Source organism: Haliotis asinina, chromosome 10, assembly GCF_037392515.1.
Source record: "Haliotis asinina isolate JCU_RB_2024 chromosome 10, JCU_Hal_asi_v2, whole genome shotgun sequence".
In the NCBI taxonomy this organism is placed as follows: domain Eukaryota; kingdom Metazoa; phylum Mollusca; class Gastropoda; order Lepetellida; family Haliotidae; genus Haliotis; species Haliotis asinina.
In genome coordinates this window covers 54,637,081-54,665,071 of record NC_090289.1, presented here as the reverse complement: position 1 = coordinate 54,665,071, position 27,991 = coordinate 54,637,081, and the positions used below count along the sequence as shown (strand labels likewise).

Here is a 27,991-nt window from a genome sequence, read left to right as displayed (position 1 = left end):
CGCAGCGACCTAACTACGGTTTAAAACGAGGAACGATGGATATATAACTTCTTTTATTCTGTGAAAGGCGTCGTTACAACATAGATTATCACGACGTTGTCAAGCAATTTGATGACTACGGTCCAGTAGAACAACGTCCATGACAATAAAATGTCACTGCGCCTAAAGAAGGACTTAACTGCTCATCACAACAAATGTGTCAGTGTCATACATAATAAACATCACTGCATCTGAAACTTTTAAAAACTGGTTAATTCTAGATGCAGTTGAACTGCGCCCTAGTGAATTGGTGATAACACCCCTTGTTATCTGTGACTCCATATAATGAGGCTGAGTATATGAGCCAGGATGACTTCGAGAATTTCACTGACAATATGAAAGGAGCTGGTCCACGTTTACAGATTAGATCCTGATTTCCTGGGATGAAGGTTCTTGTGTCGAGGAGGGCAAGGTGGAGCCACGTTGTGGGGTTACATCAAGTAGTACAGATGTCCAAAACAATCGTCACAGCTTTCCGGCCTTTTTGAGGATATTTCTCCCAATTTTAGCATACATTCCAGTGGATGCCAGCAGAGTGTCACGGTTCACGTATTCGCCATACGGTTTGGGGAAGGTGAGATGAACAGACAACGTTTCTACGTTCCACTCGATGAAGAAAGTCAGGGCATCGTCATTCATGTAGTACTCGTTGTAATCTTTGAACCATGGCGGGTGACATCCGTGTTTATAACACAGCACCTGCAGCTGTCTGTCAGCAAACAGGACGTGAGGGAAACGTTCGTACACTCTGTATGGCAGACACCCCGAGTTGTAGATCCAGTGATTGTCACGGTAGTCTTTCATTGTCAACAAGAACTCTTGCACAAAGGTTGAATGTTTCTTGGCTATGAATACTCCAATGTTGAACGTTTCCGGCCACATTTGGGCTTTGACCCACTCAAACCCCATAACAGAATCATAGGCAAGATGAGTGTCTGGAATAGGTTTTGTCCATAACACATCCGGGTCCTGGTTAACTCCGCCATATTTGTCCAGAATGTATAGTTTCACGACATCGTTGGCGTGAGCTTTGTTCTTCACGACATTCCCGAACACAAACTCGGGGAGTTCCATAAACACGTGTGTCACGTTTTCCTCCCTCTTTAACGTCTCCCAGAATTCCCCCAGAGGTTCACAGTCTCCGTGGAAGTACACGTGATGCAGGTTCGCAACATACAAAGCACTGAGGACGCTAAGGTAATGGGCATACGTCAATGTTCTCTTACCATACCATATGTAATGAGAAATCCTCGGCGCAAGAACCGTGCTGTTTTGCTGTAAATGTATTATACTTGAATTACCATAGAACAAAAGTCGAGCAAGCTTTCCAAAATTGATATCGATATACCAGATATCTTTGGGTCTAACCGGTAAATTGACAACAACTGCTAAACAACGGTCTACTGAAACTTCGTATTCAAACATAGAACAAGCTCTCATATTACTATCGCTAAAGTTCTGTAACCTGTCAACTGTGTTGACTTTTGCTCCGGGAACGATGCCAATAAATCCATCCAAACTTTTGTCTAAATATTCATTTTTAACTATCTGCTCATGTTTATAGGAAACGCGAAATGAAAACAATGGCTGCATTTGTTTAGCCTGACTTGGGAAGTGTCTCATCACTGTGTTTTCTCCTACGTAGAGGCCGCCATGTTTTTGTAGATACCCCAGCACTGTTTTGAGCTTGTCCTGGCCACTGTTTCTGCACGAGGTGTCAGAGGTCATCTCGTCCAGCACCAGATAAGGGACGGTAGAGACCAGGTCACGGAACCAGGAGTTGTACTCGAGTGGATCCAACACTGGATAGTCAGTATAGTGGAACACGATCTTCAGGGGCTTCACAATCTTTACAACACTAAGGACACTTAAATAATTGTGGAACTCAAACATTTTCCGCTCGCACCAGAAGTAATGAACTGTCCTTGAGTTCACGTCGGGAACTGGGTACACCTCTGCCAGATCAGACTGACCTTTGGTGTGTGAAGACATCGAGTGAGCAGATCGGCATCTCCTGACACCGGGGTTCCTGTCGGCGAGGTAAATGAAAGACAGCGATGACACTGTTAGCGCAGCCGACACCAGGAGCAACAGACCTTTACCTCCCTTCTCCGACACCATCTTGACCAGCTCTGAAAAAATGTTGCTTTATTAAATAATTAGGAATTCCTACTGACAATGTAAAACCATATTAGTGGGCCTGATGATTTCATGTATTCACACCACCTGTCTGGACCGACCTTCCGTCTTATTTGTCTGTTTAATATATTCGGTAGCACAGCACTAAGAATAGGTAAGAATAGGTGCCCAGAGGCCTTTGCTAGTCGTGAAAGACGGTTATATCTGTCCGGTGGTCAAGCTCGGTGACTGTGTTTGATTGTCAGCGTTGGTATGGATCATTGCTAAATATATCGATCACGGGTTTGGGGGGCAGCTATCTACATGCAACCGTCACATTGCTGGAAGATGCCTTCGAGAGGCGACGCACAACTGGTCCGCTGGAAGTTCGCATAGGCGACTGTGGCATGAGTCTCAGTTGATGAATGCAATAAACACGGGCTCAGTCCGGGAAAGTGCAAACACACACACGCACGCGCTGAACACTCACTGAACACACGTTGCACCTACACGTATATGCACGTCCCTATATGAGTAAAATAATATTTTGAAAGGGACTCCAAACCCCCTTTGAATCCACTTGCTAGTTTGACTGTAGACATAATGTCGGTAACAGGCAGTGTTTCAACGTCACAAAGGATCAAACCATACCACTGCATATTTAAACATCTACTATATTTTAAGACAAACCACTAACGGTTCAAAGGTTCGAGGGACAATATGTTTGCTTTGCAACTGACCTGTATAGTCTTGTGCAGAGTTCCTTCTTTCGTTAGTGTGACGAGCGTCGAGTTCAGGATAGTGTGACTGAGTAGGACTTGCGTCACGTCAAGACAAGGTGATGCCAAGGTTGGACACCTGACGGCAACAGATGCGGACACTCGAGCGCTGAATGTGCGAAATCAAATGTAACTTATGTATCGGGTTGCTGTCAAAAGATTTAATCCGAGATGAGAGTTCAGAGTGCAACAGAACGTGAGTCACAAGAACTGCAAGACATCCGGGTCAATAGCATTTCTAAACCTGGGACTGGGTATGTTCCCCATATCATAGCTTTGTTTTCATCAACCGTGGTTTCATATCGCGCCCGTACATGTTGTACTACCACAACATTGGTCTTCAAGGATCCACATTTCCATTGAGGTGAGACCCAAGATGTGCCCAGGCAATGTTTAGGTGCTGATTTTCCCATAAATCAAACAACAACGTAGAACATGGTGTGTTCATGATTAACAAGTGACCATACTTTATGACGCAGTATTGACATGTTTAATGGACGCCTGTTCTTCTTAAACGAGTATTTATCAGATGACATGGAATGTTTGAATAGTGTTGGACCATTAAAATCGTCATGGGGGAAATGTAGATCTATCTCTTAGAATGTTAACTTTAACATTAATGTTGTTAGCCTTAGTTAGAGGTCAGAGGCTGCAATCCCTGCAGCCACTATACTTAGATCATATTAACTTTCAATGGCGTAGATGACAAAGCAATTTGGTCTGTACCTAGTCCAGTTGACGGGTAAAGTCCACAGCCTATAGAACTTGAGACATATGGCAATGAAACGCTCTGCTTTGTTCAGTGCCTGGCTGCATCTTTACAGAGGACGGAACATCTTAGGAAAGATCAGCAACTTTTGGTTAGTTTTAATAAGCAGCATAAAGCGACGGCCTGAGTGACCATTTCCAGATGGTTCAAACCTGTGTTATGTGATACGGGCACTGGCATCTCTATGTATTAAGGGCATAGTACAAGAGCGGCATCTACAGGTGCAGCGCTCAGCTTAGGAGTGCAGATTCAGGACATCATATCGCCTATTTACGGTTTTCGTCATAGACCTGTGAAACAGGTTCAGCCCTTTGGTCAAGCAGTACTTTCCCTGTCGACGACTAGCCAGACTGATTAACACATGTAATCTATTTGAGAATGTCTAACCTGTTTAGCTGAAATATTGTATGTTAAAGAGTTCATTTTGGTGCTTGCACTTTGGAAATGCGATAACTTCTCATGGGTGCTCACGTGACCTGACGCCGAAGAAGAATTGAATAATTAAATAATTGATAATTAAACAAGACTTACCTGTATGGGTGAAGTTCGGCTGAGATTCTCAGAGGCGTCAAGGAACAAGTGAGGTCTTCCCCACGTGCCTCTTTTTCCTTCGGTTATATGTTCATTTTAAATATCTTTGTAATTAATGTCATTTCCTTGAGCAAACGCTTTTAAGACATTCACGTGACCTCACTTGTTCCTTGTTACCTCGGAGAATCAACTTCAACTTACAGGTATGTCTTGTTAGATTATCAATACCCTGCGTATTTTTCACGCAAAATCTAGCGGTGGCGACCCAAAGATTTGCATCGCATTCCAAATAATAAATTTTCACAAAACGATCAAATGTAGTCCCTGTGAGTAACAGGAATGGGAATTACACCGCGGCAACGTTACTAAGACAATAGCTGCGGGTAAAACAGCAAGATGCAAGATTCGAATCGTTTCATTCACACAGGTTGGCAGGTGTACGATGCGATACCCATGCTTCAAACAGTTCAAAATTAATATTGAGATATTCGGTAAAATAAATACGTTGTTCACTGGTCCCTTGGGAGCCATGAGCTGATCATCGGCCGAACCCTAAGGGCCAGAGGGACATAAAACAAACATCCAGGGTACATCAACCTATGCCCCTCCGTGACCAGTAAACAACAGGTGTCTGATGCTTTGTCTTGACTAGTCGATCCGATGGCCATACATGCAATAAGAAAGTGCGGACAGGGTGGGTGATAAATCTAGTGAATCATCCACCGATTCTGATATTAGTAGGCCTAAATCTCCTTTTAGTTGTTCAGAAATAATTAATTTTTATTGATGAGTCAGTGAATGGAACTACAGATAAAAAGCGTATCGTTTATCTCCATACTTTCTGTGGTGGAAAGTCTGTTTCTGTAGCCAACACTCTTGTCGCAGCGGGTAACGCAGAAACTGTCTCTGATGCAATGTCTGAAGCGTTTATTTCCGTAGTTTAGTCGGATTTGTGAGTGGGTTAGTTTTGTTTGTAGTCTCATCGGCAGTTCTTCAGACACGGTGGAAAGTCTGTTTCTGTAGCCAACACTCTTGTCGCAGCGGGTAACGCAGAAACTGTCTCTGATGCAATGTCTGAAGCGTTTATTTCCGTAGTTTAGTCGGATTTGTGAGTGGGTTAGTTTTGTTTGTAGTCTCATCGGCAGTTCTTCAGACATATCTCAAGTATTAATATTACAGGTATATTGTTACAAACCTGTCAAAGAATGATCGTAAAACAACTAGATTATCACAGTTAACGATGTAAAACGAGTGTGAACATCTAAAATCTTTTAATTATGGAGTGCAAAACAATATACTAACAGGCTATATATTGCCAACAAATGAAGGTACATCACCAAACTGTGGACCTTAAAAGTGACAGTACATTTGTTTCCTGCATGGACGCTATCTGGATTTACACCATCCCTTCAGGTGGTTTCAATTTAGACAAATTTATCCATAAAGGCCCATAGATTCTACGGCTAAAAAGGTGGGACGAAAGAGTTTACTTCAAATGTATTGGGACTGACGTAAGAGATTAAGAGAATCTTCTTGATTGACAAATGTAAGTTTGAACAATTCTAAATACATTTTGATTGACTTGAATTACGTTCCCATGTGATAGCAACTTACAATATATATTGTTATTGTCAATAACAGTTAGACACTTCTCTCTAAACAGAATATAAATGACATACAGAAAGAATTTTCAGAAATATTTCCACAAGAACAAACTGGCTTATCTTTAACACACACGTATAATAATATCATCATCACAGATGTAAGATGTCATTGGTTGCAGTCGAAGAAATTCAATGGAAGTTGTTCATTTCAACCTCTGAAAGATAAGTGTACAAATACTAATATAATTAGTAACAGGGTCAGTATGTAAAACCACTATTAACGACCGTCTGTAGACAGGCAGTGACTTCCACACAAGGGATAGGCAAGGTTCAGTCACATGATGATTGTCCATTATATTGAAGCACTGGAACGTAAATTATATATTATGTGTTATGATAATGATGTTATTGTAATGAAAATTTCACGCGCAGAATATCTGGAGCACATGACCATAAAGATATCGTTGCATGTGGTCGTACAAAACCAAACGCCAACACTGATTATTCAGTTACGACAAAGGTTGCAAGCTTTCGCTTGCGGCATGTATAACAGATAACTAAAGATGTACAATCAGAATGTGTTGACGATGTCATTTCACTTCATTCTGGAGAGTTCCTGGTAGAGGTTGTCTGGATAAGTTTGGTCCAGTTGTAAGACATTATCCGTGTGTTCCAGGTATGAGGACGTTGATGAAGGTGGCAATGCTGACGCTACTGTCGTGTGCCAATGCGTCGGTGGTAGTTCTCACGCACTATGTACGTACACGTAAGGGCGCCATGTTTTCCGCATCGACGGCTGTCGTGGTGGCCGAGGTTTTCAAGGTCTGCGCCTGTCTACTAGTTACGTTCCTACGCAATCCGTCAAAATGGCTGTCTAGCGTCTACGCCATCACGCTTGGAGGACTGCAAGAATGGGCGCGAGTGGCAGTCCCTGCCACGCTGTACGCCATACAGAATAATCTAGTCTTCTTTGCATTGTCCAATCTCAACTCAGTGGTGTTCCAGGTAGGCCGAAATGTGTAAATGACACACGTTCTTCAGCACTTAATGAGCAAATTAAACGGAACATTTGTATTCGTGTAAATTTTGAGAAAATCACGACTCAAGTACAGAAACTATTTCGACAGTACTCGTGTTTCAAAAGCTGTGGGCTAGTCGTCTACGGCGCCACTATTCGATTTGCAGAGTTGCCTCCCATACACAGGCCAGGAACCCGCGTCGATCATATTCGCCAGTACCACACCAAACACGAGGGTTTCACCAGCTTGGTAAACATATGGAGTGTTCGTCACTATCCTTCCATATCATTTACTGACACAACCTGAGTGGAATACTGCTGAGAGCAGAGTTAAACACGGGTTTTATTCAGTCAGTCACCCACTCGCTCACAAAGCTGTGGCCTAAGACCTAGAGAGAAATGTCTCAAGGCAGGCAGTCTTTAATGTCTTTTTGCGCTGTGTGCCCTCGATTCATTAACTTCGCGAATTCTTGTCAAAGCTGCGATTCCACATCCTCCTTACCACAGCTCATGAGCTTTTCTGTATACATCCATATTTAACGGTTTGTGCTGCCGTTAGAAATCCTCTCGTTACGTACAAACGAGAAACGAATTTGGTGGTTTGTTTTCCCTATTTTTCTGTACATCTCTGTACAAATCGACAAATGGATTTCTATAAACAGCATTGTGTGTTTTGTTCCATAAGAAGGTTTACACAGCTTTATCTCTGTTTAACCTTTACAGGTAAGAGGTACATCTCTATTGCCAGTTTTGTTCCATAAGAATGTTTATACAGCTTTACCTCTGTTTCACCTTTACAGGTAACCTACCAGTTAAAGATACTGACTACAGCTCTTTTCTCGGTTCTCATACTCCGGAAGACGCTCTCCGTAACACAATGGCTTTCTCTAATGCTGCTGTTTGCTGGGGTGGCCATAACACAGATCAAGAGGGATCACTCTCAGCACACTCCCACAGCGCACATCGCAGAATCCATTGCGTTAGCAGCAGTGATAGGAGCAAGTGTTCTGTCTGGATTTGCGAGTATCTACTTTGAGAAGATTCTCAAAGGGGGGACTCAGACTGTCTGGGAGAGGAACATCCAACTCGGCATCCCTGGGGCAGTGTGTGCAACGATGACATTGTTTCTGAAAGATGGACATTCCCTTATGGACCAAGGTTTCTTTTATGGCTACGACCGTTGGGTGTGGGTACTCATTCTCCTTCAGTCCCTTGGGGGACTTCTGGTGGCTGTTGTTGTGAAGGTTATGGACAATATTCTGAAGACGTTCGCGATGGCTTTAGCTATACTCTTGTCCTGTGCTGCGTCCTTCTTTCTGTTTCACTCAGGCATCACTATTCAAACCGCGGTCGGGGCACATCTCGTCATAATGGCAATGTTTCTGTATGGCTATGGCGCAGCAAGACCCGATTCTGCCTGACATACAGTCAGACACAGAGCAAACAAACATGCTCAAATGCATGCTGACACGACAGCAGGCCTGCTGTCAGCGAAGACACGCCCAGCGACGCAAGCCACGAAGAACAGATAGTATACACATGTGATAACATCCTCCATATCTCCAAGGAAGATATTGCGATACCTCCAAGAAATCTCCACTAAACTGGAGACTTATCGGAACGTATATCCAGGAGGTATCAAGGATGGTGATAACATTACACGTATAAGAACTTTCATTGTACCAAGAAAAACATACCGTGCCAGCAGTTTACTGTAAATGGATCTTGTGATGTAAGCACTACAATAAAATTTGGGAGAAAATGTTTCTTTCCTAAGGTCTTGATAAAATTAGCATATATAATTACATAATAGGTTTGTTTGTTTGTTTGCTGCTTAATGGCGGCAGTCTGTAAATATTAGAAACCGAGGTCCGAGTCCGAAATCGGTAGCATAAGAGTCACTACAGTAAAATGCAATGTGTGTCCAACAAGTCAACGATTCTTTAGATATTCAGGGAGGGTAACGTGTTAAAGGATTTTGAAAGGATATTATATTTTATATTATATTTCATTTAATTCCTTCAAGTAAGATTCTTACGAACTTGCCTCACTTGTCTTAGGGTCCTAACATTTGATAACTTACGATAGGGCATAGTTTTATATCACATATGGTTCTGGCAGGGCAAGCTGAAACAATACTAGTCCTGCATACATGGAAGTGTCCTGCCATGACTTTAGCCCCTGCCATGCAGAGGTTACTCCAGTCACGTGACCATGTAACCATAACTGTTGTCAGTTCAACACAGCTTCACCTAAATGTTGAATGTCCACAGTCACATAAACATAGCACTTTAAGGCTGTGCAACATTTCCATGATTTATTCATCTACATGTTCAAGGCAACAGTATAAAATGTTTATAAATATTTCATATATTATGACAACATACATCAGTTAAGACTAACAAAGCCGAGCTTAGTTAGTATCCATGCCAACAGCTGTTACAGATAGACAGCAGTCTTGCACTGGAGGTCTGGTTCATTTGGCCAAACATACAAAGGCACATTAAAGTTGTGTTAAAGATAGCTACTTACACACAGTCTACAAAGGGGGTAAGGAAGTATTCAGGGCGGGGCTACACAAGACAGATGGGTTCGGGTATCCAAACCCTCTCTTATGAGGGTCCAGTCAGTGCGGATCATTAACTACTGCTATGCTGCTACAGTCAAAGGTTTTTATGCCACAAACTGGCTTTTATCCCCCCTAATGTTAGAGCCAACCCTTGTCAGTACTAAGATAAGTGACTTGATTATCCCTCTATGCAGCAGTTCAGGTTTCGGCAAGCAAACCTTCCTTTGTTTATGTAGCCTTCATTGACCCTCCTTTCCTCCAGAGGATCAGTGGAGCAGGGATAACATTCCGTTAACTACCTTAAGGATTCAGTACTTTTTATCTCACAAATGAAGATGTTTAAGAGGTGTTAAATGTTTCCATCTCACAGATCCACAACACAATATTGTACACAAACCTCATCCAAGGGAACGTGCTAACAACCTTCTCTCTTCTACATCACCTCCATATGTACAATGTAGTGGAATAATGGCAAGTGTTTATTTTGTATGACTGCATCCAGTCACTGCAAACCTACTGATGGCCCCACAATGCCTACTTGCTTTATTCCATTACACGGGCATCAGCAAGCTTGTATAGATGAATGTTCTGAGTCATACCATGTACTACATTAAATAATAAAGCATCATTACATAAATTGCAATCCTATGATAAACTATATAGTTGCGACAACACGTAATGATAAAAACGCTTGTGGATCCGGACCCAGAGATGGAAGTGTTTCCTCCATCACAGCACAGAGGGAGTCTCTGTCAGTGGCTGAGTGACTAACATGTCAATATTCCTACAGGATACATGGACAATGCATGCAATATATCATTGAAAGATAAATGCTAAGTTATTTGTAGCTGATGCAGATAACAATTGGGAAGATCATTTGGGTTTGACACGGCTGATTTTCTTGGATTTGTCAGTTGTCTTTGGAGGTAGTTGTGCGCCTGCTGCAATATGGCGGCCATACAAGCTGAAACACAAACAGACGGATGAACACCAACCCATCCTGAATCTACAAGTCTAGGATATAAGTGTCAGATTAAATAAATATGTTCATGTGTGCCAGATTGAACAAAGACATAACTTATAATCATAGGGTTGAATAAATACTGTCATAAGTTATAAGATCTTATGGATACACCCACAGTATAAAGCACATTGATGAAACACACTTGATGATTACAAACATCAGATTGAATGCATTCATTCACTACCAATAATTACCAGATCAAACATATCACTCACCACAAATATCAGATAAAACATTCAGTCCCTGGTTATAAGTATCATATCAAAAACTCTCGCCGCTTATCACTGATTAAATGTATCAGATTATAGTTACACTCACAACTTATAAGTATCAGATCTTATGTAGTCGAACACATGTGACACGCCCACTTGGAACTGGTCAGCAATGGGGGTCACCCAGGGGTTATTTTCAGCCTTGAACACCTGCTTCATGCCCACTAGGTCAAGGTTGCCTGGAACAGCAAGCAGCCACAGTGATGATGAAAGCAGGGAGAATGGAGGAGATTGAAATTGGTTGATATTACACTGAATATGAAAAAATCTTTTTAATTCTGTGGTGTAAGATAATGTAATAATAATAATAATATAATAATACAATAATTAAAAAAATGTACTTTCACCATAAAACAGAAAAGCAGCAGAATATTCAAATAATATCCAAAATATCCAGTCTACTAACTTAATGACCGATAAATTATCTAAAAAGAGTCACTACATTTTAGAAGTGAGTGGGACAATGGAAAAGGGATGTCAAGGTTGGCAGGGAAAGGTCAAGGTGACAGGTCAAGTTGAGGTGGGGTAAGATCAAGTTGAAGTTAGGAGAGGTCCAAGTCCTTTAGGGGCAAAACACGGACCGAAGTCCTCAAGTGTCTGAAGGCAGACTTTCTTTACTCACCCAGTTCTGGCGGCAGAACAGTGAGTCGGTTCCCCTGAATGTGCAGCTCGCGAAGCCGAATCAAGTCCCCGATTTCTTTCGGCAACATGACCAGATCATTCTCCCTCAGTGAAAGCTGCAGAACCAGGGAGGGGGTGTAAGTTCAAATTTCAAGCCACTCTTTGTACACTTAAGATAAGTTTGTTAATTGCTATTCAGATTTATTTCTAATATTAACTTCACTAACACTTTTGTAATATCTACTCCCTTACAAGCTTCATTAAACACTGTCCATGACGTTTTCAATTTTAACACTTTTGTAAATTTCATAAGCACGTTTTTCGCGATACATGAATTCAGCACCACGGGGGAAGAGTTTAATGAAATGCTTGACACTGAGAGTGTTAATCCAGCACATCACGCCCACATATTGTCAATACTGATACTTCATGCTCACCAACTGAAATACTTACAATTTGCAAATTCTTAAGTCTTCCAATTTCAGGGGGCAAAGTTTCAAAGTCATTATCCCCGAAGTACATGGCTCTAAGTGTATCTGAAAGAATAACAGAAGTTTGTCATGTTTGACCATGGTTATTGGAGACCTACACAAAGTCAGAAGCAGAAACCAGCTTCATGCTCCACTCAATGTCTTGTGAAGAATTGCTGTAAAATACTGATACCACTGTAACTAGGGTCATGTTTAATTGAGACAAAAAAAATCATGAAGCATAAAACATAAAACAAAGAAAGAGGTATTTAAACAAATCCACTCTTTCAAGGACTGGCTCTTAGCCCAAGCAGTACCCTGTCTAATGGTCAGAATTACAAAATCATTGGTCTTCATCGTACATGTTATCTAACACAGTGTGATGCAGCACACTAACAACAGCTTAAGACACACACTGGCCTTGTTGCCCTGATGCAAGACATACCAAGACAGAAAAAGTTCCCTGGGAGACTGTGTTCGTTCAGGTTGTTGTACGTTACATCGAGCACCTCCAGAGCAGGGAAAGCACCAAAACCTCGGGGCAGAGCATTTAGTTTGTTCATCCTGTCAAAAATAAAATGTGACCAGTATCTAACTTCTTAACCTGATCTCATCTCAATTTATTGTGTGAAAAAAATATCTTATTAAAATATTTAAGACCAGCATGTTATGAAATACAAACACTTGTCAAAACATTTAAAAGCTGTTTGAAAACAACTGTGTTGGAGTGGCTGTTGGTGTTTGTTTGCTGTGTGCACTTGTTGACTCAAACAGACGACACACAATGATCACTACAGTCGAATATATCAGTATAAGTGCTAAATATGAACTATGTACGTCCAATGAATATATGCAATTCCACTTTGAGCATTCTTGTTTGAATGATAATCTTTGATCATTTCTCTCACAAAGAATAATTCAGTGAGTACCAATATTCATAAGCTTCTGCTGCAACATTTATGATATAAGGACTCTCCCATACATTGATGTGGAGGTATGCCATGACATCCCTCCAGACAGCCACACCAACTTCTGCACAGGCTGTAAACAACGCTGACATTGTTCTGAGATTCATTGAGTTACTTACCCTACATTTAATATTTTAAGTTTTGGCATTGTACTCAGTGTCGATGGCAGCTCCTGTAAACAACAGTGAAATGATTTAACATACGGTAAGAACACCTCTGTACAGTGTAGTTGAATGTACAATCAACTTTCATTATCCAAGTTCAAGATGCAGATACACACACAAAGCTGAGAAGCAAGCTTATATTGTATTCTTCTCAAATAAACATCTGAATTGTTTCACAACGTATGTAAATACTGGTGAAGAAGCACCTGAATGATTCATTATTGTGTCTAATATTCATGCAATGAATTTTCATCTGACATCCTGATAGTAAGAAACATATCAATAACTACAAATGTCCACAATCCTATAAAACCCTATTAATACCAGGGTCAGACTTTTAGGGACACTCATATTAACACAGCACTGGCAATGGCCAGTGGCATAGATTTTTGGAAGCACTTAGTGTCGACTGTTTGTTACTAAGACAGACTGTTGACGGCACTTGGACGGTCTAATTCAACTTGCACTAGTAGACCAGTACTGTTGAGATAGCATGATGAAAACACATTTTAGACCATGTCAAGTTATATGCTTGCATTGTTGGTGGCTAAAGAACACAGACTATCAACTTTCTTCTGAGCAGACACTGACAACACATCAAACATATACTTACTTCCAAACAGTTGTTGAACAGATTGAGTATCTCTAGGTTAATGAAGTCAGCAATGTTTGCAGGAATGCCTGTAAAGTAGAGATTGGGGAAGTGTTAGAGGAGGACAAGAAAGGATCCTCAGTATGGAAAATGTGAAATGCATGGAGACGTCTGAAGCAAGTAAATCATCACAGGCTTGAATTATCACCTTCATGGAGATTTCTAACTCACGGCTTATGTACACAATCATACAGTGTTCACGGGCTGCCCTTTCTGCCCCTGCCCTAGTTTGAAGAATGTTTTCCAATTTGGTAGGCTTTCTTAAAATTATTTAAATGTTTGGGGTGTTTTCAGCAATTTTCAAGCTATATCATGGCAGCATGTAAATAATCAGGTCTGGACTAATCTCTGATCTACGCAACAATATGATATGTCAATTATGTGTCTAGGTCAGTGAATCACCAACCCATCTATGCTTTTGTTGTAGCCTTTCACACGGATAAAACAAAAGTCTCATTCAATAAACAAAGCATAGTAGGTATAACAATGGTGCATTAAATACACACTTGCAATCCTGTTGTGACTGGCAGTGATACGGGTCAAGTGATTCAGTTGCACTGAAAAATAAAGGATAAATCAGAAAAAGAAAGACAAAGATAGTAAGATGGTACATCTACCCGTGACACGGTGGACGACAACGTTTACATTTATATGATGATCCTTTTGATTTGACATATCATGTATGCAGATGAATCACCTTTCTTTTGCATTGAGTGACTGGTTTATAGAAGTTAGGAAACTTGCTTCTTCTTTGTATCCAATCCCTACTAACACCGTGATAATGTCTAACTCTTAGACTAACACAGGTGTTACCGACGAAGGATACCGACGGATTCATGCAATCCGCCACCCTAATCAAAAACTTAACTCCATACGTATCATGTTTAATAAACCTTAATACCCTGGGTGGCGGCAAATTTTATAGATGCATCTGGTCTATGTATTATTAGATTACAACTGTAATATCTGTTCATGACTCAACTCTCAAGTCACTCACTTAGTCCGGGAACGTCAGAACCCAGCTGAACGATTCCTCGATCAACAAGGTCAAGCTCAGGATCCCTCTTATCCCGATTTTCCTCTATAACTTTCTTCAACTTATTAGACATGCTGACCGGGTACCTGAAAATGCAATCGTCTGAAAATACTCAAAGAATTCTACACATTTCCTTTAATGGCAATATCCTTCCGGAAGTCAAAAAGCGGAAGTTGACATTCCCCAAAGCTCCATTCCATTACGTGCTACAATAAACTGGTTCTGAAACCGGTTTCCGCATCGCGTGCAGAGTCGAAATTTTCTGTGCTCTGGCGAAAGCTTGCACCTTTTACACCTTTTAAGCGCTGGGACGTTACTCATTCATATGACACAGCTTACCCTTTCATACCTTTTCCTAAAAACTGACATTTCAAGTAAAGTAAGACTAATCCAAAGTGACGTTCATCTTTAGACGAATTGTCCTCACCTGACAGATTTCTGTCGCCGAAGACCGCCGTTCTGCAATATGCAGTGAAGACGAGCAAGCTGAGGAAACACCTGATCAATGTTACCACAGACCATTACTGTATAGGCACTCGTGTTAAATAGGGGAAAACATCTCTGAGTGCTTGAACAAAGACACGAAAACAAATTCACATTCCTAAGAAATCTCTTTCGCACGTCAAAACAAGGTGATGTCACTTTGGACACTTTACATACCTACCATACGATACAAGCTGAGATGAGGTCTCGAATGGTGTAATTATGATTTTTGTCGCCCAGAATCTGTATGAAAAGATATTTATTTATTGCATGCGTATATGAGGTATTAAGCTACCTTACTAGCTCTGCATAGTTCAAGTTTATGTTCAAAACCATATCAGCGCATATTCACAGTTGTGCTGTATAATACATGATTGAAACATTGATTCGCGGAAAGCCATTATTTAGGAATAAAACATACATAACAATGTTCAACGCTTTATGGTGTATATGTAGATAAAATATGATGTTGATAAAGGGACTGATTTGTTTGAATCACATGCTAGAAGTTGGTTGTACAGAGATGACGAAACTTCATGAATGATCAACTATTTTATTTTCACAATAGTGACATGTATACATTCTTACAAGCATATAGCGGGATGATGGGGTACACAAGTTTATATAGAAGATACTTATATACATTTGATAATGAGATAACAATAACAAAGGTGGGATAACAAAGCATGGAAGGATGTTACACAAAGTTACAGCTACGATAACCATGATGGGGTGAAAGGGATTACCTGACAGTTAGTGAAGGCAAGTTAAGTAGTCAGAAGCCAAGGACGTGTGATGAGGGATTAACTAGCGGTGATGATGATTTGCATGAAGAACCATGTCCAGTGTTGATAACATCCTCTCCTTGAAATTTCAGTACAAAGTAAGTGACCTCACCTGCATGTCATGTACGGAATAAAACACCCCAAGCCTTACCTATAGTTATAAGGATAAAATTTTAATAGTTTATGTAATTACTTGATGGTACAGCCCCACTCTCTCACTCTCTTTCTCTCTCTCTCTCTCTCACACACACACACACAATCCCCCACCCCCGTTAAAAGTAACACCTTCACATCCCATTCCCACCTGACATAAATCATGAACGGTCCTGAGAGAATATGAAACATTTGATGAAAGTGTTGCACTATACTGCGTTGTCTGTCTCGCGCTTCTGAATCAAGTTGTTTTCCCTACTGCCTTGACCTCCGTGCAAAGCTAAACACCGAAATGAGGAAAGTCAAGATTTTGCCTCAATCTCCAATTCCTTTAACTGTCCACATTACATTTATTTGGTGTTTGTATAATGCGTTGTGCAAAACTATTTATAACGAAGGAAATTTTAAAAATCTGACATCATTTTCTACCTCATTGCTATCACAATCTAAAAACCGCATTTCATCCATGGTTATGTTGTATAAACGACTTTTAGCGTGAAAGCTCTATTGAATGTTGCATTTAACGCTCATGTCGGGAGAGCGTTCGCTACATCTTATAGACAGGGGCCCCGTCAATGGTAATGAGATTTACGAGCTCCGTGCAGGGACATGTTTTCCCATTGAGCTCTCTGCAGCGAGGCGTAAGGCAGAGATTAGGCAAAGTAGTCATAGGCGTCAGTTTGGAGTGTGTGAAGTTAGCAAAGAGGCAGGGGAAATTCAGCACGCGGAACCTAACATAACGGTATTGCAGGGGAGCTTGGGAATCTGCAACATCGTGGTGCGTGTTCTTCATTTGGACTAGTTGGCCGAATCGTTACTGTAAAGGTGAGGAACCCAGTGTGACCGAAGGTGACCCAAAACATCTGAGATATTTTGAGTACATATGTGCACGTGACCTCAGATGACAAACGAAGGCACAATATATGACCGATTACATTGACAACACTATAGTTAGCAGATCTTAATTACATGTACTTAATTAACTTAATTACCACATGTTGATTACTTTTCATCCAGCCCGAAATTTAGTCGTTAATATTAGAGCGTTAATATTATTATCAATCAAGCCAAAGTCTTCAGACCTTTCGCTGTGTGCTTTTCTGCAACATGGGTCAATACAATAAGCATTCATGTCACTTGCTGTACAGATTTTGAGGCTTTATAGCTAAGGACCTCGATCCTTGTGCTTCAGTGAGGACGCATCACAAACCGATGAACTTTATATATTGCAGACATGTATGTCACTTATAACTGTTCTCCATCATAAACATCACCACCGTCGTCGTCATCGTCGTCGTCGTCATCATCATCATGATATTTCAGTGTGAAGCAGTAGATATTAATGTGCTATGTGTGTTATGTGTATGTCTTTCAATACATTTCCATTTCCAAATGTTTCAGGGCAAACAAGATACCAATGAATTGCCTAGTAGAGATGTGTGCCCTTACCGGGCATGAAGAGAGAGTGTGGGGCCTGGCGTGGAACCCCACTGGGACGTTGCTAGCCTCTTGTAGTGGGGACAAGAGTGTTCGCATCTGGGGACAGGAAGGTGACAACTGGGTGTGTAAGACAGTGCTGACCGATGCCCACCAGCGGACAATCCGGTCAGTGGCATGGTCCCCATGCGGCAACTACCTCGCCAGTGCCAGCTTCGATGCAACCACATGCATATGGAGTCGGAAGGAAGGGGAGTTTGAGTGCATTGCCACTCTGGAGGGCCACGAGAATGAGGTGAAGTGTGTGGTGTGGGCGCCCACAGGAAACTTGCTGGCGACATGCAGTCGGGACAAGAGTGTGTGGATCTGGGAAGGTGTGCAGCTAATTTCTGCTTTAGACATGTTTGGATGTTGTTAGACATCATGAGTTGTTAACAGACATGAATAATAAGGATCCTTAACATGAGGATTTCAAAAACATGTTTATTTTCAGATTATCATCCTCTTTCACGCTGTAGATTTATAGAGTGACAATTCAGTTACATTAATGGTCTAGATGTTCACAGCCCCCTTAGCACGAAGGTAGTCATAAGTGCCATACCTTAACATTAACTTAGGACTATCTTAGCACTAAGAGCAGTGTATTAAACAAAAAAAAGCCAGGAAGCCCACAGAGTGTTGCCGGCCCTGTTAACATGTAACCAGCCCCTGTATTAAAAATAGGAAATTGAGATATGGTATTAAAATTTAGTAGTTAATTAATTACTTTGTAGTGAGGTAAACTTAAACATGTGCAAAAGCAAATGTAATAACATCATAACTTGGTAGTCACTGTTGATTCGTTCAGTGTCACTGCCATGTGAATCAGAAAAGCAGAAAAGAACAACATTATTCATTGGCTGAAAGCATTCTCTAGACCAGTCACATTTAGTGTTAGATAAATGGGTAGGTTGATCTGAGGAAGTTACAGTTTGAGTCTTTGACTGATCATGAACTGTATAGACAACATCTGCCTACCACAATTGTAAACTATGTCGAAATATTTCCTATAGTCAATGACATGGTCAAATACATACCCTTGGAAAACGTTTTGGCCCACGGCCGGCCGGCTATCAAATAAAGTTGTAAGCCCGCCATGAAACTAGTAAGAAGAGGGCTGCTGGGCAGATGCAATTTCATACACACTGCTAAGACGCTTCTGACGTAAACATATCAGAAAGTGATGACCAAAGTAGAATATCTTGTGAAGCCTTGTGAAAAGTATGAAAGGGATCGTCAAAGTCTAAAATAAAGAAATGCTGACTATACAGATTTAACTGAATAGTAAAATGAATTGGATGTTTCCATGGCTACAACTGAGTTTATCTAACTATCCAGTTGCTTACAGGGCAGTCTGTAGTTCAGTCAATCCATATTATCTCAAAGCATAGCAAAGTGGTGAATTATTTTGTGTGCACAGTCCGTATGTCGAACATAGTAGTAGCTGTTGGCAGTAGTTAAAGGAGAAACTGGCACTTATGAGAAAGATGCAAGATAAAGAGGGAGGTGAATACAAACTGGTGCATGTATCTGTTTCAACAAGGTATTGGAGTGAAACTGATGGACTGTATCAATGTAGGTAAACTTTACCCTTTACACTACAGTACACCTTGTTATTTCAGTGACGGATGATGAGGAATATGAGTGTGCCAGTGTGCTGAGTGTCCACACCCAGGACGTGAAACACCTGGCATGGCACCCCACCAGGGACATCCTCGTCTCCTGCAGCTACGATGACACCATCAAGTTTCTGAGGGAGGACAATGATGATTGGATCTGTTGTTCCACACTGGAGTCCCACAGCTCCACCGTGTGGGACATATCGTTCGACAAATCAGGGACGCGTCTGGCATCATGTAGTGATGACACATCAGTGAAGATCTGGCAGGAGTACGTCCCGGGAAACAAGGAGGGTGTGGCCACTGTGGGGCGTGACTCCACATGGAAGTGTGTGTGTACCCTGTCTGGCTACCATGCCAGGTGCATTTATTCCATTGACTGGAGTCATCTGACCGGGCACCTTGCCACAGCTGCTGGTGATGATGCAGTGAGGGTGTTTGTGGAAGATGCAGGGTCTGATGTGAACCAACCACATTTCAGCTTGCTGACTACTGTTCATGGGGCACATTCACAGGATGTCAACTGCGTCACCTGGAACCCTAAGGTGGCAGGACTTTTGGCATCTTGCAGCGATGATGGCTCTGTCAAGCTCTGGAAACTAACCGAACAGTAGTGAGAGTTCTGTCAAGCTCTGTCACATGGCTGATCAGTAATGACATCTCTGTCAAACTGTCACATGTTTTAACAGCAGTGAGGGCTCTGTCAAGCTCTGGCGACTGGCCAAGCAGCAGTGAGAGCTCTGTCAAGCTCTGGAGACTGACCGAAAGGTAATGACAGTTCTGTCGAGCTCTGGTGACTGATGGAACAGCAATGACAGCTGTGTCAAGCTCTAGCATGAGGTTTATAGCAATGGCAGCTCCATCAAGCTGTGACAAATGACTCGGTGGCAATACATGTAATTGCTCTGTCATGCTCTGGTTTGTGGTTGAACACTAATGGCAGCTGTGTTATGCTGTAATGACTTACTGGGAATCAAAGGTTCTGGGTAACCAACACATTGTACCCTTACATAACAGCCAGTCAGTTTCCTGGAACAAGTTTGTAAATATGAAGTATGATCAAATTATCTGTGAAAGGGGCAGCACATTCCATCCATAAATATTATCACAGGTGGTCTTGTTTTATGTTGTGTGTATTCCTATAGTATGTCTACATACACCAGATTCAGTGGCAGAAAGTGACTTACCACTAATGTTCATAAATTATAAGTTTGAATTTGAGGAGGTCTTCCATCAAGTAACTTCACTTCCTACACCCCCCCCCCCCCCCCCCCTTCTATAGGATCACTCTCATTTAGATCTCTTTTTTTGCACGCTGTGTAGTAATTATTGCCATGTAATTATCACTAAGTATAGTAATATGGTAATTATCACTAAGTATAGTAATATGGTAATTAGCACTAAGTATAGTAATATGGTAATTATCACTAAGTATAGTAATATGGTAATTATCACGGTTTGGAATTGCATGTGATATCCACATGTTGTATGATAATGATTTTATGTGATAATAGATATTAATTTGAAGAATATTATAGTTGTTGTCATTTCCATGATATATCATTCATGAAAACGGGTATTTAGTTCCAGATGCCATTGTACTGTGGGGGCGGTAATACATGAAGTTGACAAATTGTAATGAAGCAGTCGTAAAATATTGCTCAACGGCAATTTTCGTGCGGCTGTTACTGTTCCGATGCATTCCCTTCCTAATCCACTCTTGTAATTCGCGTTGGAGGTTACGGAAAGCGGCGAGTGGTGACGAATGACACAAACTGACAAGGCTGATGTGACGAAGCGCACGTAATTTATCAGCGTCCGGAGCCGTGACGGTGATGTGCATGGTAGTCGCTCAATCAATCAATCAGTCAATCAATCAATCACTCTCGCCATCATTGTTAACTTCATTTACTTTTGTAGATCAGCCTACTAGTGAAAGAATGTAATGTGTCAAACAGGCATTTCTTTGATTGGCATTCTAGAAGTTGGAAGGTGAAGTATGAGGACTAGTTTTACATACAAGCTCAACATCAGCGTCTACCGCAGACCAACCAACACGGACCAGTATCTAACTGCTTGTTTGAGTGACACTTTAGGAGTTGTATTAACTTGTTAAGCGGGAATGATAACAGTACAGAAATTTATATAGAAATGTCGCACTCACGAAATAAAGACGTTTCTATCTATAAAGTTTGTTCAGTACCATCACTACTTGACAGTGATTCATTATAATCAGTCAGAATCGTACCGGAACTCCGTTCAGAAATTTCTATGGATAAGAAAGCTTTGTCGCTGTTTAACATCCTTATTATTTCAGTGCTCGAAATCCGTGTCTCCGTAATCGTTTTTACCAAGTCTTGTGGTATTGAGCCCACGTATCTTAACAATGTATTAAGCTAAATAACTAGCAAGGTATTTAGGTCCGTAGAGGTATGAGCAGGTATGCCCTGGTAGGATCGATGGGGAGACAACAAGCAAGGTTCTGCATCATGATTGGCGAGGGCACTATCTGTATGACCTGTATCGACCTCCAACAAGCGTGTCGCACGGAGGTCACATGACTCCAACGACTCCTCAAACTTGGCCTGGTACTCCAAGGTGTCTGATAAATCTTATTTCACGGACAAGCATTCATTCATTTTTAGAGTCGGTTATTATTTTCTGAATGTAACAGACCGTATGCCATGGACAGCTGATGGCGACCATATATATTTATAGATATATAGATTTATCCACTGTGGACAGCAACGATAATCCCCACTAAGTATTGGATACCGTTATATATATACTGTAGACGAATCACGTGATGTAACTGGTTTTAAGCTGTAATAGGCTGTGATAGCTGTTCATAATGGGAGGTGTAAACGAGAGGGAAGCTAATAAAGGTAAGTACGTTTATTTCATTTATTTTTATGTGGAGATGTTGGTACCGTCCACAGGCTACTGTTTTCTTTAAGATAACTGATTTGTTACTGTATGTGTAACTGTATTTGTGTGAAAGCTATATGTATGTATTAGTGGGTATCCCAAGGACCGCATTTGTAGTAAAAGTTGTATAAGGTGTATTCTTGACACAGGATTTCTACAGAGTTGCTTGTCTCAGAAGATGGTTGCCATCAACAGCAACATCACAACACATCAGTTCAAGCTGGTTGTCGTTTAACTCACAACACATCAGTTCAAGCTGGTTGTCGTTTAACTCACAACACATCAGTTCAAGCTGGTTGTCGTTTAACTCGCAACACATCAGTTCAACCTGGTTGTCGTTTAACTCAGAACACATATCAAGCTAATGCCGATAATTTACTTGTCACATCTGATTCCATACTGCTTCCATATGTAACCACATTTGTCATCATATGATATATAGATGAAATTTCGCTATTGAGGATTAAATGTGTGCTCACTGGATGTCGTTTTAAGAGCATACATCCATGTTTTACTGGAATGAGTTTTCATTTTTTACACGACAGGTTCATACAGCTCTCGAGGTCTGACTTGTAAGCCATAAAGTAAACTGTAAAACACTACAAAGCAAAAAGCTCCATAACAGGTTCAATGCTTTTAGTTCACACAGGGCAAAATATGATAATAAAATATAAATGAACATTAAGCTACCTAGACGTCTCCGATCGTTACCTAAAGCAATCAGTTGAATGATTGGAGCAACACAGACACACTTAAACATCTGATTCATAACACCCACTGATCTACCGTCTTCCACACCCTACATCGATTGGGATAATGCTGTGTTGAATATATCAGTTTAAATCTCTGAATTTATCTGACCAAATCTGTTTAAAAAGAGTAAAATTACAAAACTCTCGTAAAACTGCAGACCTAGAACAATTGGCCAGATTTATTGTACAGCAATTGAAAAAAATCTGTTTCTGTGTTTAGACTTGTCAGGGGACTGCGGACAGACAGACAACAGACAGACAACAGACAGACAGACAACAGTTTATTTCAGTCTTAGTCTTTAATGCTAGCCGAACGTAGTACCTAATGGCACTGTAACATACCCCCCTTACACAGAGTATGCTGACTCTGACCTGCCTACTTCTTGTTTTATCCTTAAGCCCTTGACAAACTCAAGTACCATTTTTCGGTATGACACGGCCGTGGTCGAACCCCCGATCTATCCGGTACACCTCAATCACTGACATGCTCTTATATATGCCAGTCCAGTGTGCGAATCGGTACTAACATGTTTAACTATGACATTATTGCATTTATGTGTATTCAGTTAATTTATTAATTCAGTAAATAGTTGTTATCGTTAAATGCATTTTACTTTGAGTTATCCTTTGTAGATGAAGACGACCCGTACAGTTACCTTGGACACGAGACCCATCAGCCAATCACCGCCTGGGAGGCACGCTCAGCAGATGAGACACTGTACGGAATCTTCAACAGTCAAGGTATGTAGTGGCCCTGCAGCTTCTCGGTGACGCTCTGTCTGAGTCAACTCAACGACATAAGGCCAATTTTGTTATAACATGGTTTACATACGAAAGTGACAAGCGCGGTATCCGCTACCAGCAGATATAATCTACAATTGTACATAGTCTCCGTGCTGCCATTGACTATTTTGACTTGTAGCGAAGTCCTCGCATGATTTTCAGGTTAACAAATGACATTCCTTTGCATGTGTCGACTACCATCTTTTATCTGGTGTAATCACTTTTTGACAGCTGGCCATAAACACATGATCATATTATTGTCGGAATCGTACAGCCTATTCTTCTTTCTGCAGAGATTTCTGGAAAGTATTTTGTCGCGACCATTTTCTGACAGTATTTGAATTGACCGTCCACTCTCCGTTGTTAATCGTTACACTCCCAGAATCACAAGATTCTTATCAATACAATCCACGCATGTCGAATCTTTCATATTTGTACTCAGGGTACAAAAATGTCCGTCCTCTCCTAAACTGTTCATCCTCACACAGAACCCCACCATCTCTTTCCTACTCTACTGATACCAATTCTCAAGGCACATGTCCCCTCCCATGTGCTCCCTTTCATTAATAACGCATATAGGAAATGTCAATCAATTAGATAGTTCTGTTCATAATACTTCAAATCGCTGGTATGACAGTCATGCTATGCTCCTGTCTTTGTCAGCTGCTGATTGGTGAGGGCTGACATTGAGGGGCTGATATCAGCCGACATGTGTATGTCCTCATTTGACTTTTAGTCTTACCAGTGTATGTTTGGATGCATTTGGGCAGAGTAACTGCCTGGAGACCTTGAGAGGGAGGGGGTTACCAAGGGGAACACGGTGTTGTTTGTTCTGGGCTGGATAAGGCGGGATTTGAGGTCAGGTTCCCACCAGGAAGTGAGGTCATTGTTAGGCAAGGGCTTAACGCTGCCCTCCTTTCTCATCCTCTAGAAATGTCCGATGTGACACAGGCAGGTGCTTTGCGAAGGCTTAATGGAAATATTTCATCCATTTTCTGCTCAGCCATTGTATCCTTCCATGCATTTCAAACCTGCCATACATACTTCCAGTAATAGTTCAATATACATCCTTGTGGTACTAGTTCAATATACATCCTTGCAGTATTAGTTCAATATACACCCTTACAGTACTATAACCAAATTTAGTTCAATGTAAATTTTTTGTGGTACAAGGTCTGTACACATCCTTGCTGTATTGGTTCAAAGCAAATATTTGTTCAGTGTACATGGTTGCTGTACAAGTTCACTATACAGCCTTGCAGATATCCCATTTGGTATATCTCACTCATCCTTGTAGTATTAGTTCAACATACATCCTTGTAGTATTAGTTCAACATACATCCTTGTAGTATTAGTTCAACATACATCCTTGTAATACTTGTTCAGTATGCATCTATGCAGCATTAACACATTCAACATCCATGCAGTATTAGTTCAGTGTCCACACTAGCGTTATTAAGGCACTATAAGACACGGCTCCCAGTAATTCTAGAGCTGTAGTGTAATAAACGCCATACGACATAATCCTCAGAATTTCAAGTGTAATAGTGTAATAAACGCACTATACTGTATACTCCCCAGTATTTCTAGTGCTGTAGTGTAATAAACGCAATATACAATATACCACCCAGTATTTCTAGTGCTGTAGTATTACAAACGCAATATACGATATACTACCCGGCATTTCTAGTGCTGTAGTGTTACAAACGCAATATGCGATATACTACCCAGTATTTCTGGCTCTGTAGTGTAATAAACGCAATATACGATATGCTACCTAGTATTTCTAGTGTTGTAGTCCTATGAACGCACCATACGATATACTACCCAGTATTTCTAGTGCAGTAGTGTTATAAACGCACTGTACGATATACTCCCCAGTATTTCTAAGAGCTGTAGTGTTACAAACGCAATATGCGATATACTACCCAGTATTTCTGGCTCTGTAGTGTAATAAACGCAATATACGATATGCTACCTAGTATTTCTAGTGTTGTAGTCCTATGAACGCACCATACGATATACTACCCAGTATTTCTAGTGCAGTAGTGTTATAAACGCACTGTACGATATACTCCCCAGTATTTCTAAGAGCTGTAGTGTTATAAATGCACAATACTATCTGCTCCCCTGTATTTCTAGTGCTGTATGTAAGTGGATTGCATACACTATAGAGATCCCTGCGGTTATGGTACAAAAAGTACCTCTGCATTATGAGTGAAATATGCACAGCACTATGTCTCGAGCAGCGATAGGTTTAGCAGCGATAGTTAAACCATTCAAACACAGCTATTAAGGTTTCCCTGTTAAAGGACTCCTTTTTTCCTAAAATATCCAATCACTTAAAAGTCGCCATGTGATTCTCTACAACTCTCATTTCGTTTTTACCTAAGTTCTGTAAAGTAGTCGTCTACAGTCAAAAGAGCAAAACAATCCCCACTGAATGTCAGATGAAGGTCACGAAGAGTCCGGACTGCATGAAGTATCAGAAAATCATTAAGCCCATCATAGAAACTTTTTCATTTGTCGTTCTTGGGAGCATCTAAACCCAGGTAAACAGGTTTGCAAATTATTTCTTGCGAGGAACGTAGACATCTGTTTGATATCTGATGTTGGAGGAGTGCCATAGCAAGTAGAACTAAATCAATGGCGGCCCAGTTCAACACGTGGACTAACTGAACACCAGCGAGGGACAACAGGAGCACGTCCAACGCCACCCTCAAAATTTGCTCATGCAGCTCACAAAAGGGTGTTGCAAGACTTAAGTTGGTTTAATTATCAGAAACGTCAATAATCTAATTGTTTTCCTTTTGTTTATCAATGCGTTTTATGTCTAAACATAGCTGAGGTTAGGGCAAGATAATACAATCCCTTAGTTTCTGTCCATAGCCTGTTAGCATGTCACCGTGCTCACTGCTGACATCCAATGAACTGGTCAATAGATTACATGAATCTTAGAGAAAACGTTCTTGTTGGATGGATGTATCATCAGTTGTCGACAATTGCTGTTGGGATGTTAATCACATAATTTATCCCTTCACACACACCGTTTCTTCTCACCTTTCTCGCATCGAGTGTAAGGGCGGGCCTGGATGTGCTAAATGTAATGTAGATCTTTTTGTGACTGGCACCACTCTGAATAGTACTTTGAAATAATTACTAAGCAGCAGGACAACGGTATTAATGTTTCTTCGACGGGAAACAATATGAACACAAACATAGTATGTTATAGTCTACTGTATTAAAGGGCGGTGGGGTAGCCTAATGGTTAATGCGTCCGCTGGTCACACCGAAGATGCGGTTTCGATTCCTCACATGGGTGCAATGTGTTGAACAATTTCTGGTGTCCCCCGCCGTGATATTGCTGGAATATAGCTAAAAAGCAGCGTGAAAACATACTCACTCACTCATTACTTTAAAATCTTCCCTGACGCAACACGACTATGATAACTGGAACTACAAGGCTTTAAGAGTTGAAACGTGATGAAAACGTGTAGCAGCACTGTGTGACTTGGATTTGTTCATGACATAGAAGTGATATTAAGTCATGGAAGTCATTAAACAATCGGTTTTCAGGTTTTCGATATGATCGGAGATTTGATGGTCGAATACAGGTGATGTTACAATCGTTCAGGGAGCATACCTTGTTACAATACTTAAAGTGGTATACCTTGTTCCAATGATTAAAGGGGATATGTTCTGTTTCAATGATTGAAGTGCCATATCTTGTTTCAATGATCAAAGTAGCATATCATGTTTCAACAATTAAAGGAACATATCTTGTTTCAATCACGAGGCGGGGAGCATATCTTATTTCAATGATTAAGAAGGCATATTTTATTTCAATGATTACAGTGGTGTGAGGTCAAGTTGTTACGGTATGGTGAGGTCATGTTGTTACGGTATGGTGATGTCATCTTCTTACGGTATGGTGAGGTCAGTTTGTTACGGTATGGTGTGGTCATCTTCTTACGGTATGGTGAGGTCAGTTTGTTACGGTATGGTGAGGTCATGTTGTTGCGGTATGGTGAGGTCATCATCTTACGGTATGGTGAGGTCAGTTTGTTACGGTATGGTGAGGTCATGTTGTTACGGTATGGTGAGGTCATCTTGTTACAGTGGAGTGGCGTCATGTTTCAGGGTGTCTAGTGTGTGCATCTGAGTACTAGTAGTTAGTTCATGACATTTCAAGAATCACATGTATGGGATTAACCAAAAACGACTGACACATCCTGGCATGACGCCTCGCTGAATAGTTCCAAATCCTGGACCACTGAACATGTACAAGGCTTAAAGATAGGATAGACGGGGTAGCGGCAGGTTCCGAGGTTTTATCGGAAATGATAGCTCTGTTAGCTCTGTCTATGAAAGGTTTCAT

General features: G+C 41.0%; 3 protein-coding genes across 3 annotated transcripts; 2 read left to right on the top strand and 1 right to left on the bottom strand.

Moving 5' to 3' along the window:
• The first annotated feature begins 3,107 nt into the window (after positions 1-3,107).
• Positions 3,108-8,279, top strand: LOC137298779 (UDP-galactose translocator-like). Its single transcript, XM_067831054.1, has 3 exons — positions 3,108-3,132; positions 6,517-6,845; positions 7,659-8,279. Exons 1-3 carry the CDS (start codon positions 3,108-3,110, stop codon positions 8,277-8,279), a joined length of 975 nt encoding a protein of 324 aa, XP_067687155.1.
• An 882-nt stretch (positions 8,280-9,161) lies between these two features.
• LOC137298106 (ras suppressor protein 1-like) lies at positions 9,162-14,832 on the bottom strand. Its single transcript, XM_067830185.1, has 9 exons — positions 14,596-14,832; positions 14,105-14,155; positions 13,560-13,627; positions 12,902-12,954; positions 12,260-12,378; positions 11,798-11,880; positions 11,346-11,460; positions 10,770-10,902; positions 9,162-10,391 (listed from the first exon to the last, which is right to left on the bottom strand). Exons 1-9 carry the CDS (start codon positions 14,705-14,707, stop codon positions 10,301-10,303), a joined length of 825 nt encoding a protein of 274 aa, XP_067686286.1. The 5' UTR covers positions 14,708-14,832; the 3' UTR covers positions 9,162-10,300.
• A 1,856-nt stretch (positions 14,833-16,688) lies between these two features.
• LOC137297945 (probable cytosolic iron-sulfur protein assembly protein CIAO1) lies at positions 16,689-20,680 on the top strand. The gene is made up of 3 exons (XM_067829947.1): positions 16,689-16,880; positions 17,457-17,866; positions 19,154-20,680. The coding sequence occupies exons 2-3, from the start codon at positions 17,473-17,475 to the stop codon at positions 19,762-19,764; spliced, it is 1,005 nt and encodes a 334-aa protein (XP_067686048.1). The 5' UTR covers positions 16,689-16,880; positions 17,457-17,472; the 3' UTR covers positions 19,765-20,680.
• Positions 20,681-27,991: the final 7,311 nt, after the last annotated feature.

Excerpts from the sequence above, each read along its gene's own strand:
- LOC137297945 (XM_067829947.1), top strand. The coding sequence starts at position 17,473 with ATGAATTGCCTAGTAGAGATGTGTGCCCTTACCGGGCATGAAGAGAGA. Across the intron at positions 17,867-19,153 it reads GAGTGTGTGGATCTGGGAAG|TGACGGATGATGAGGAATAT; the intron begins GTGTGCAGCTAA and ends TTGTTATTTCAG.
- LOC137298106 (XM_067830185.1), bottom strand. The coding sequence starts at position 14,707 with ATGTCTAATAAGTTGAAGAAAGTTATAGAGGAAAATCGGGATAAGAGG. Across the intron at positions 12,379-12,901 it reads CTTAAAATATTAAATGTAGG|GATGAACAAACTAAATGCTC; the intron begins GTAAGTAACTCA and ends TATTTTTGACAG. Across the intron at positions 10,903-11,345 it reads TGTTCTGCCGCCAGAACTGG|GCAACCTTGACCTAGTGGGC; the intron begins GTGAGTAAAGAA and ends TTGCTGTTCCAG.
- LOC137298779 (XM_067831054.1), top strand. The coding sequence starts at position 3,108 with ATGAGAGTTCAGAGTGCAACAGAAC. Across the intron at positions 3,133-6,516 it reads AGTTCAGAGTGCAACAGAAC|GTATGAGGACGTTGATGAAG; the intron begins GTGAGTCACAAG and ends CGTGTGTTCCAG. Across the intron at positions 6,846-7,658 it reads TCAACTCAGTGGTGTTCCAG|GTAACCTACCAGTTAAAGAT; the intron begins GTAGGCCGAAAT and ends TCACCTTTACAG.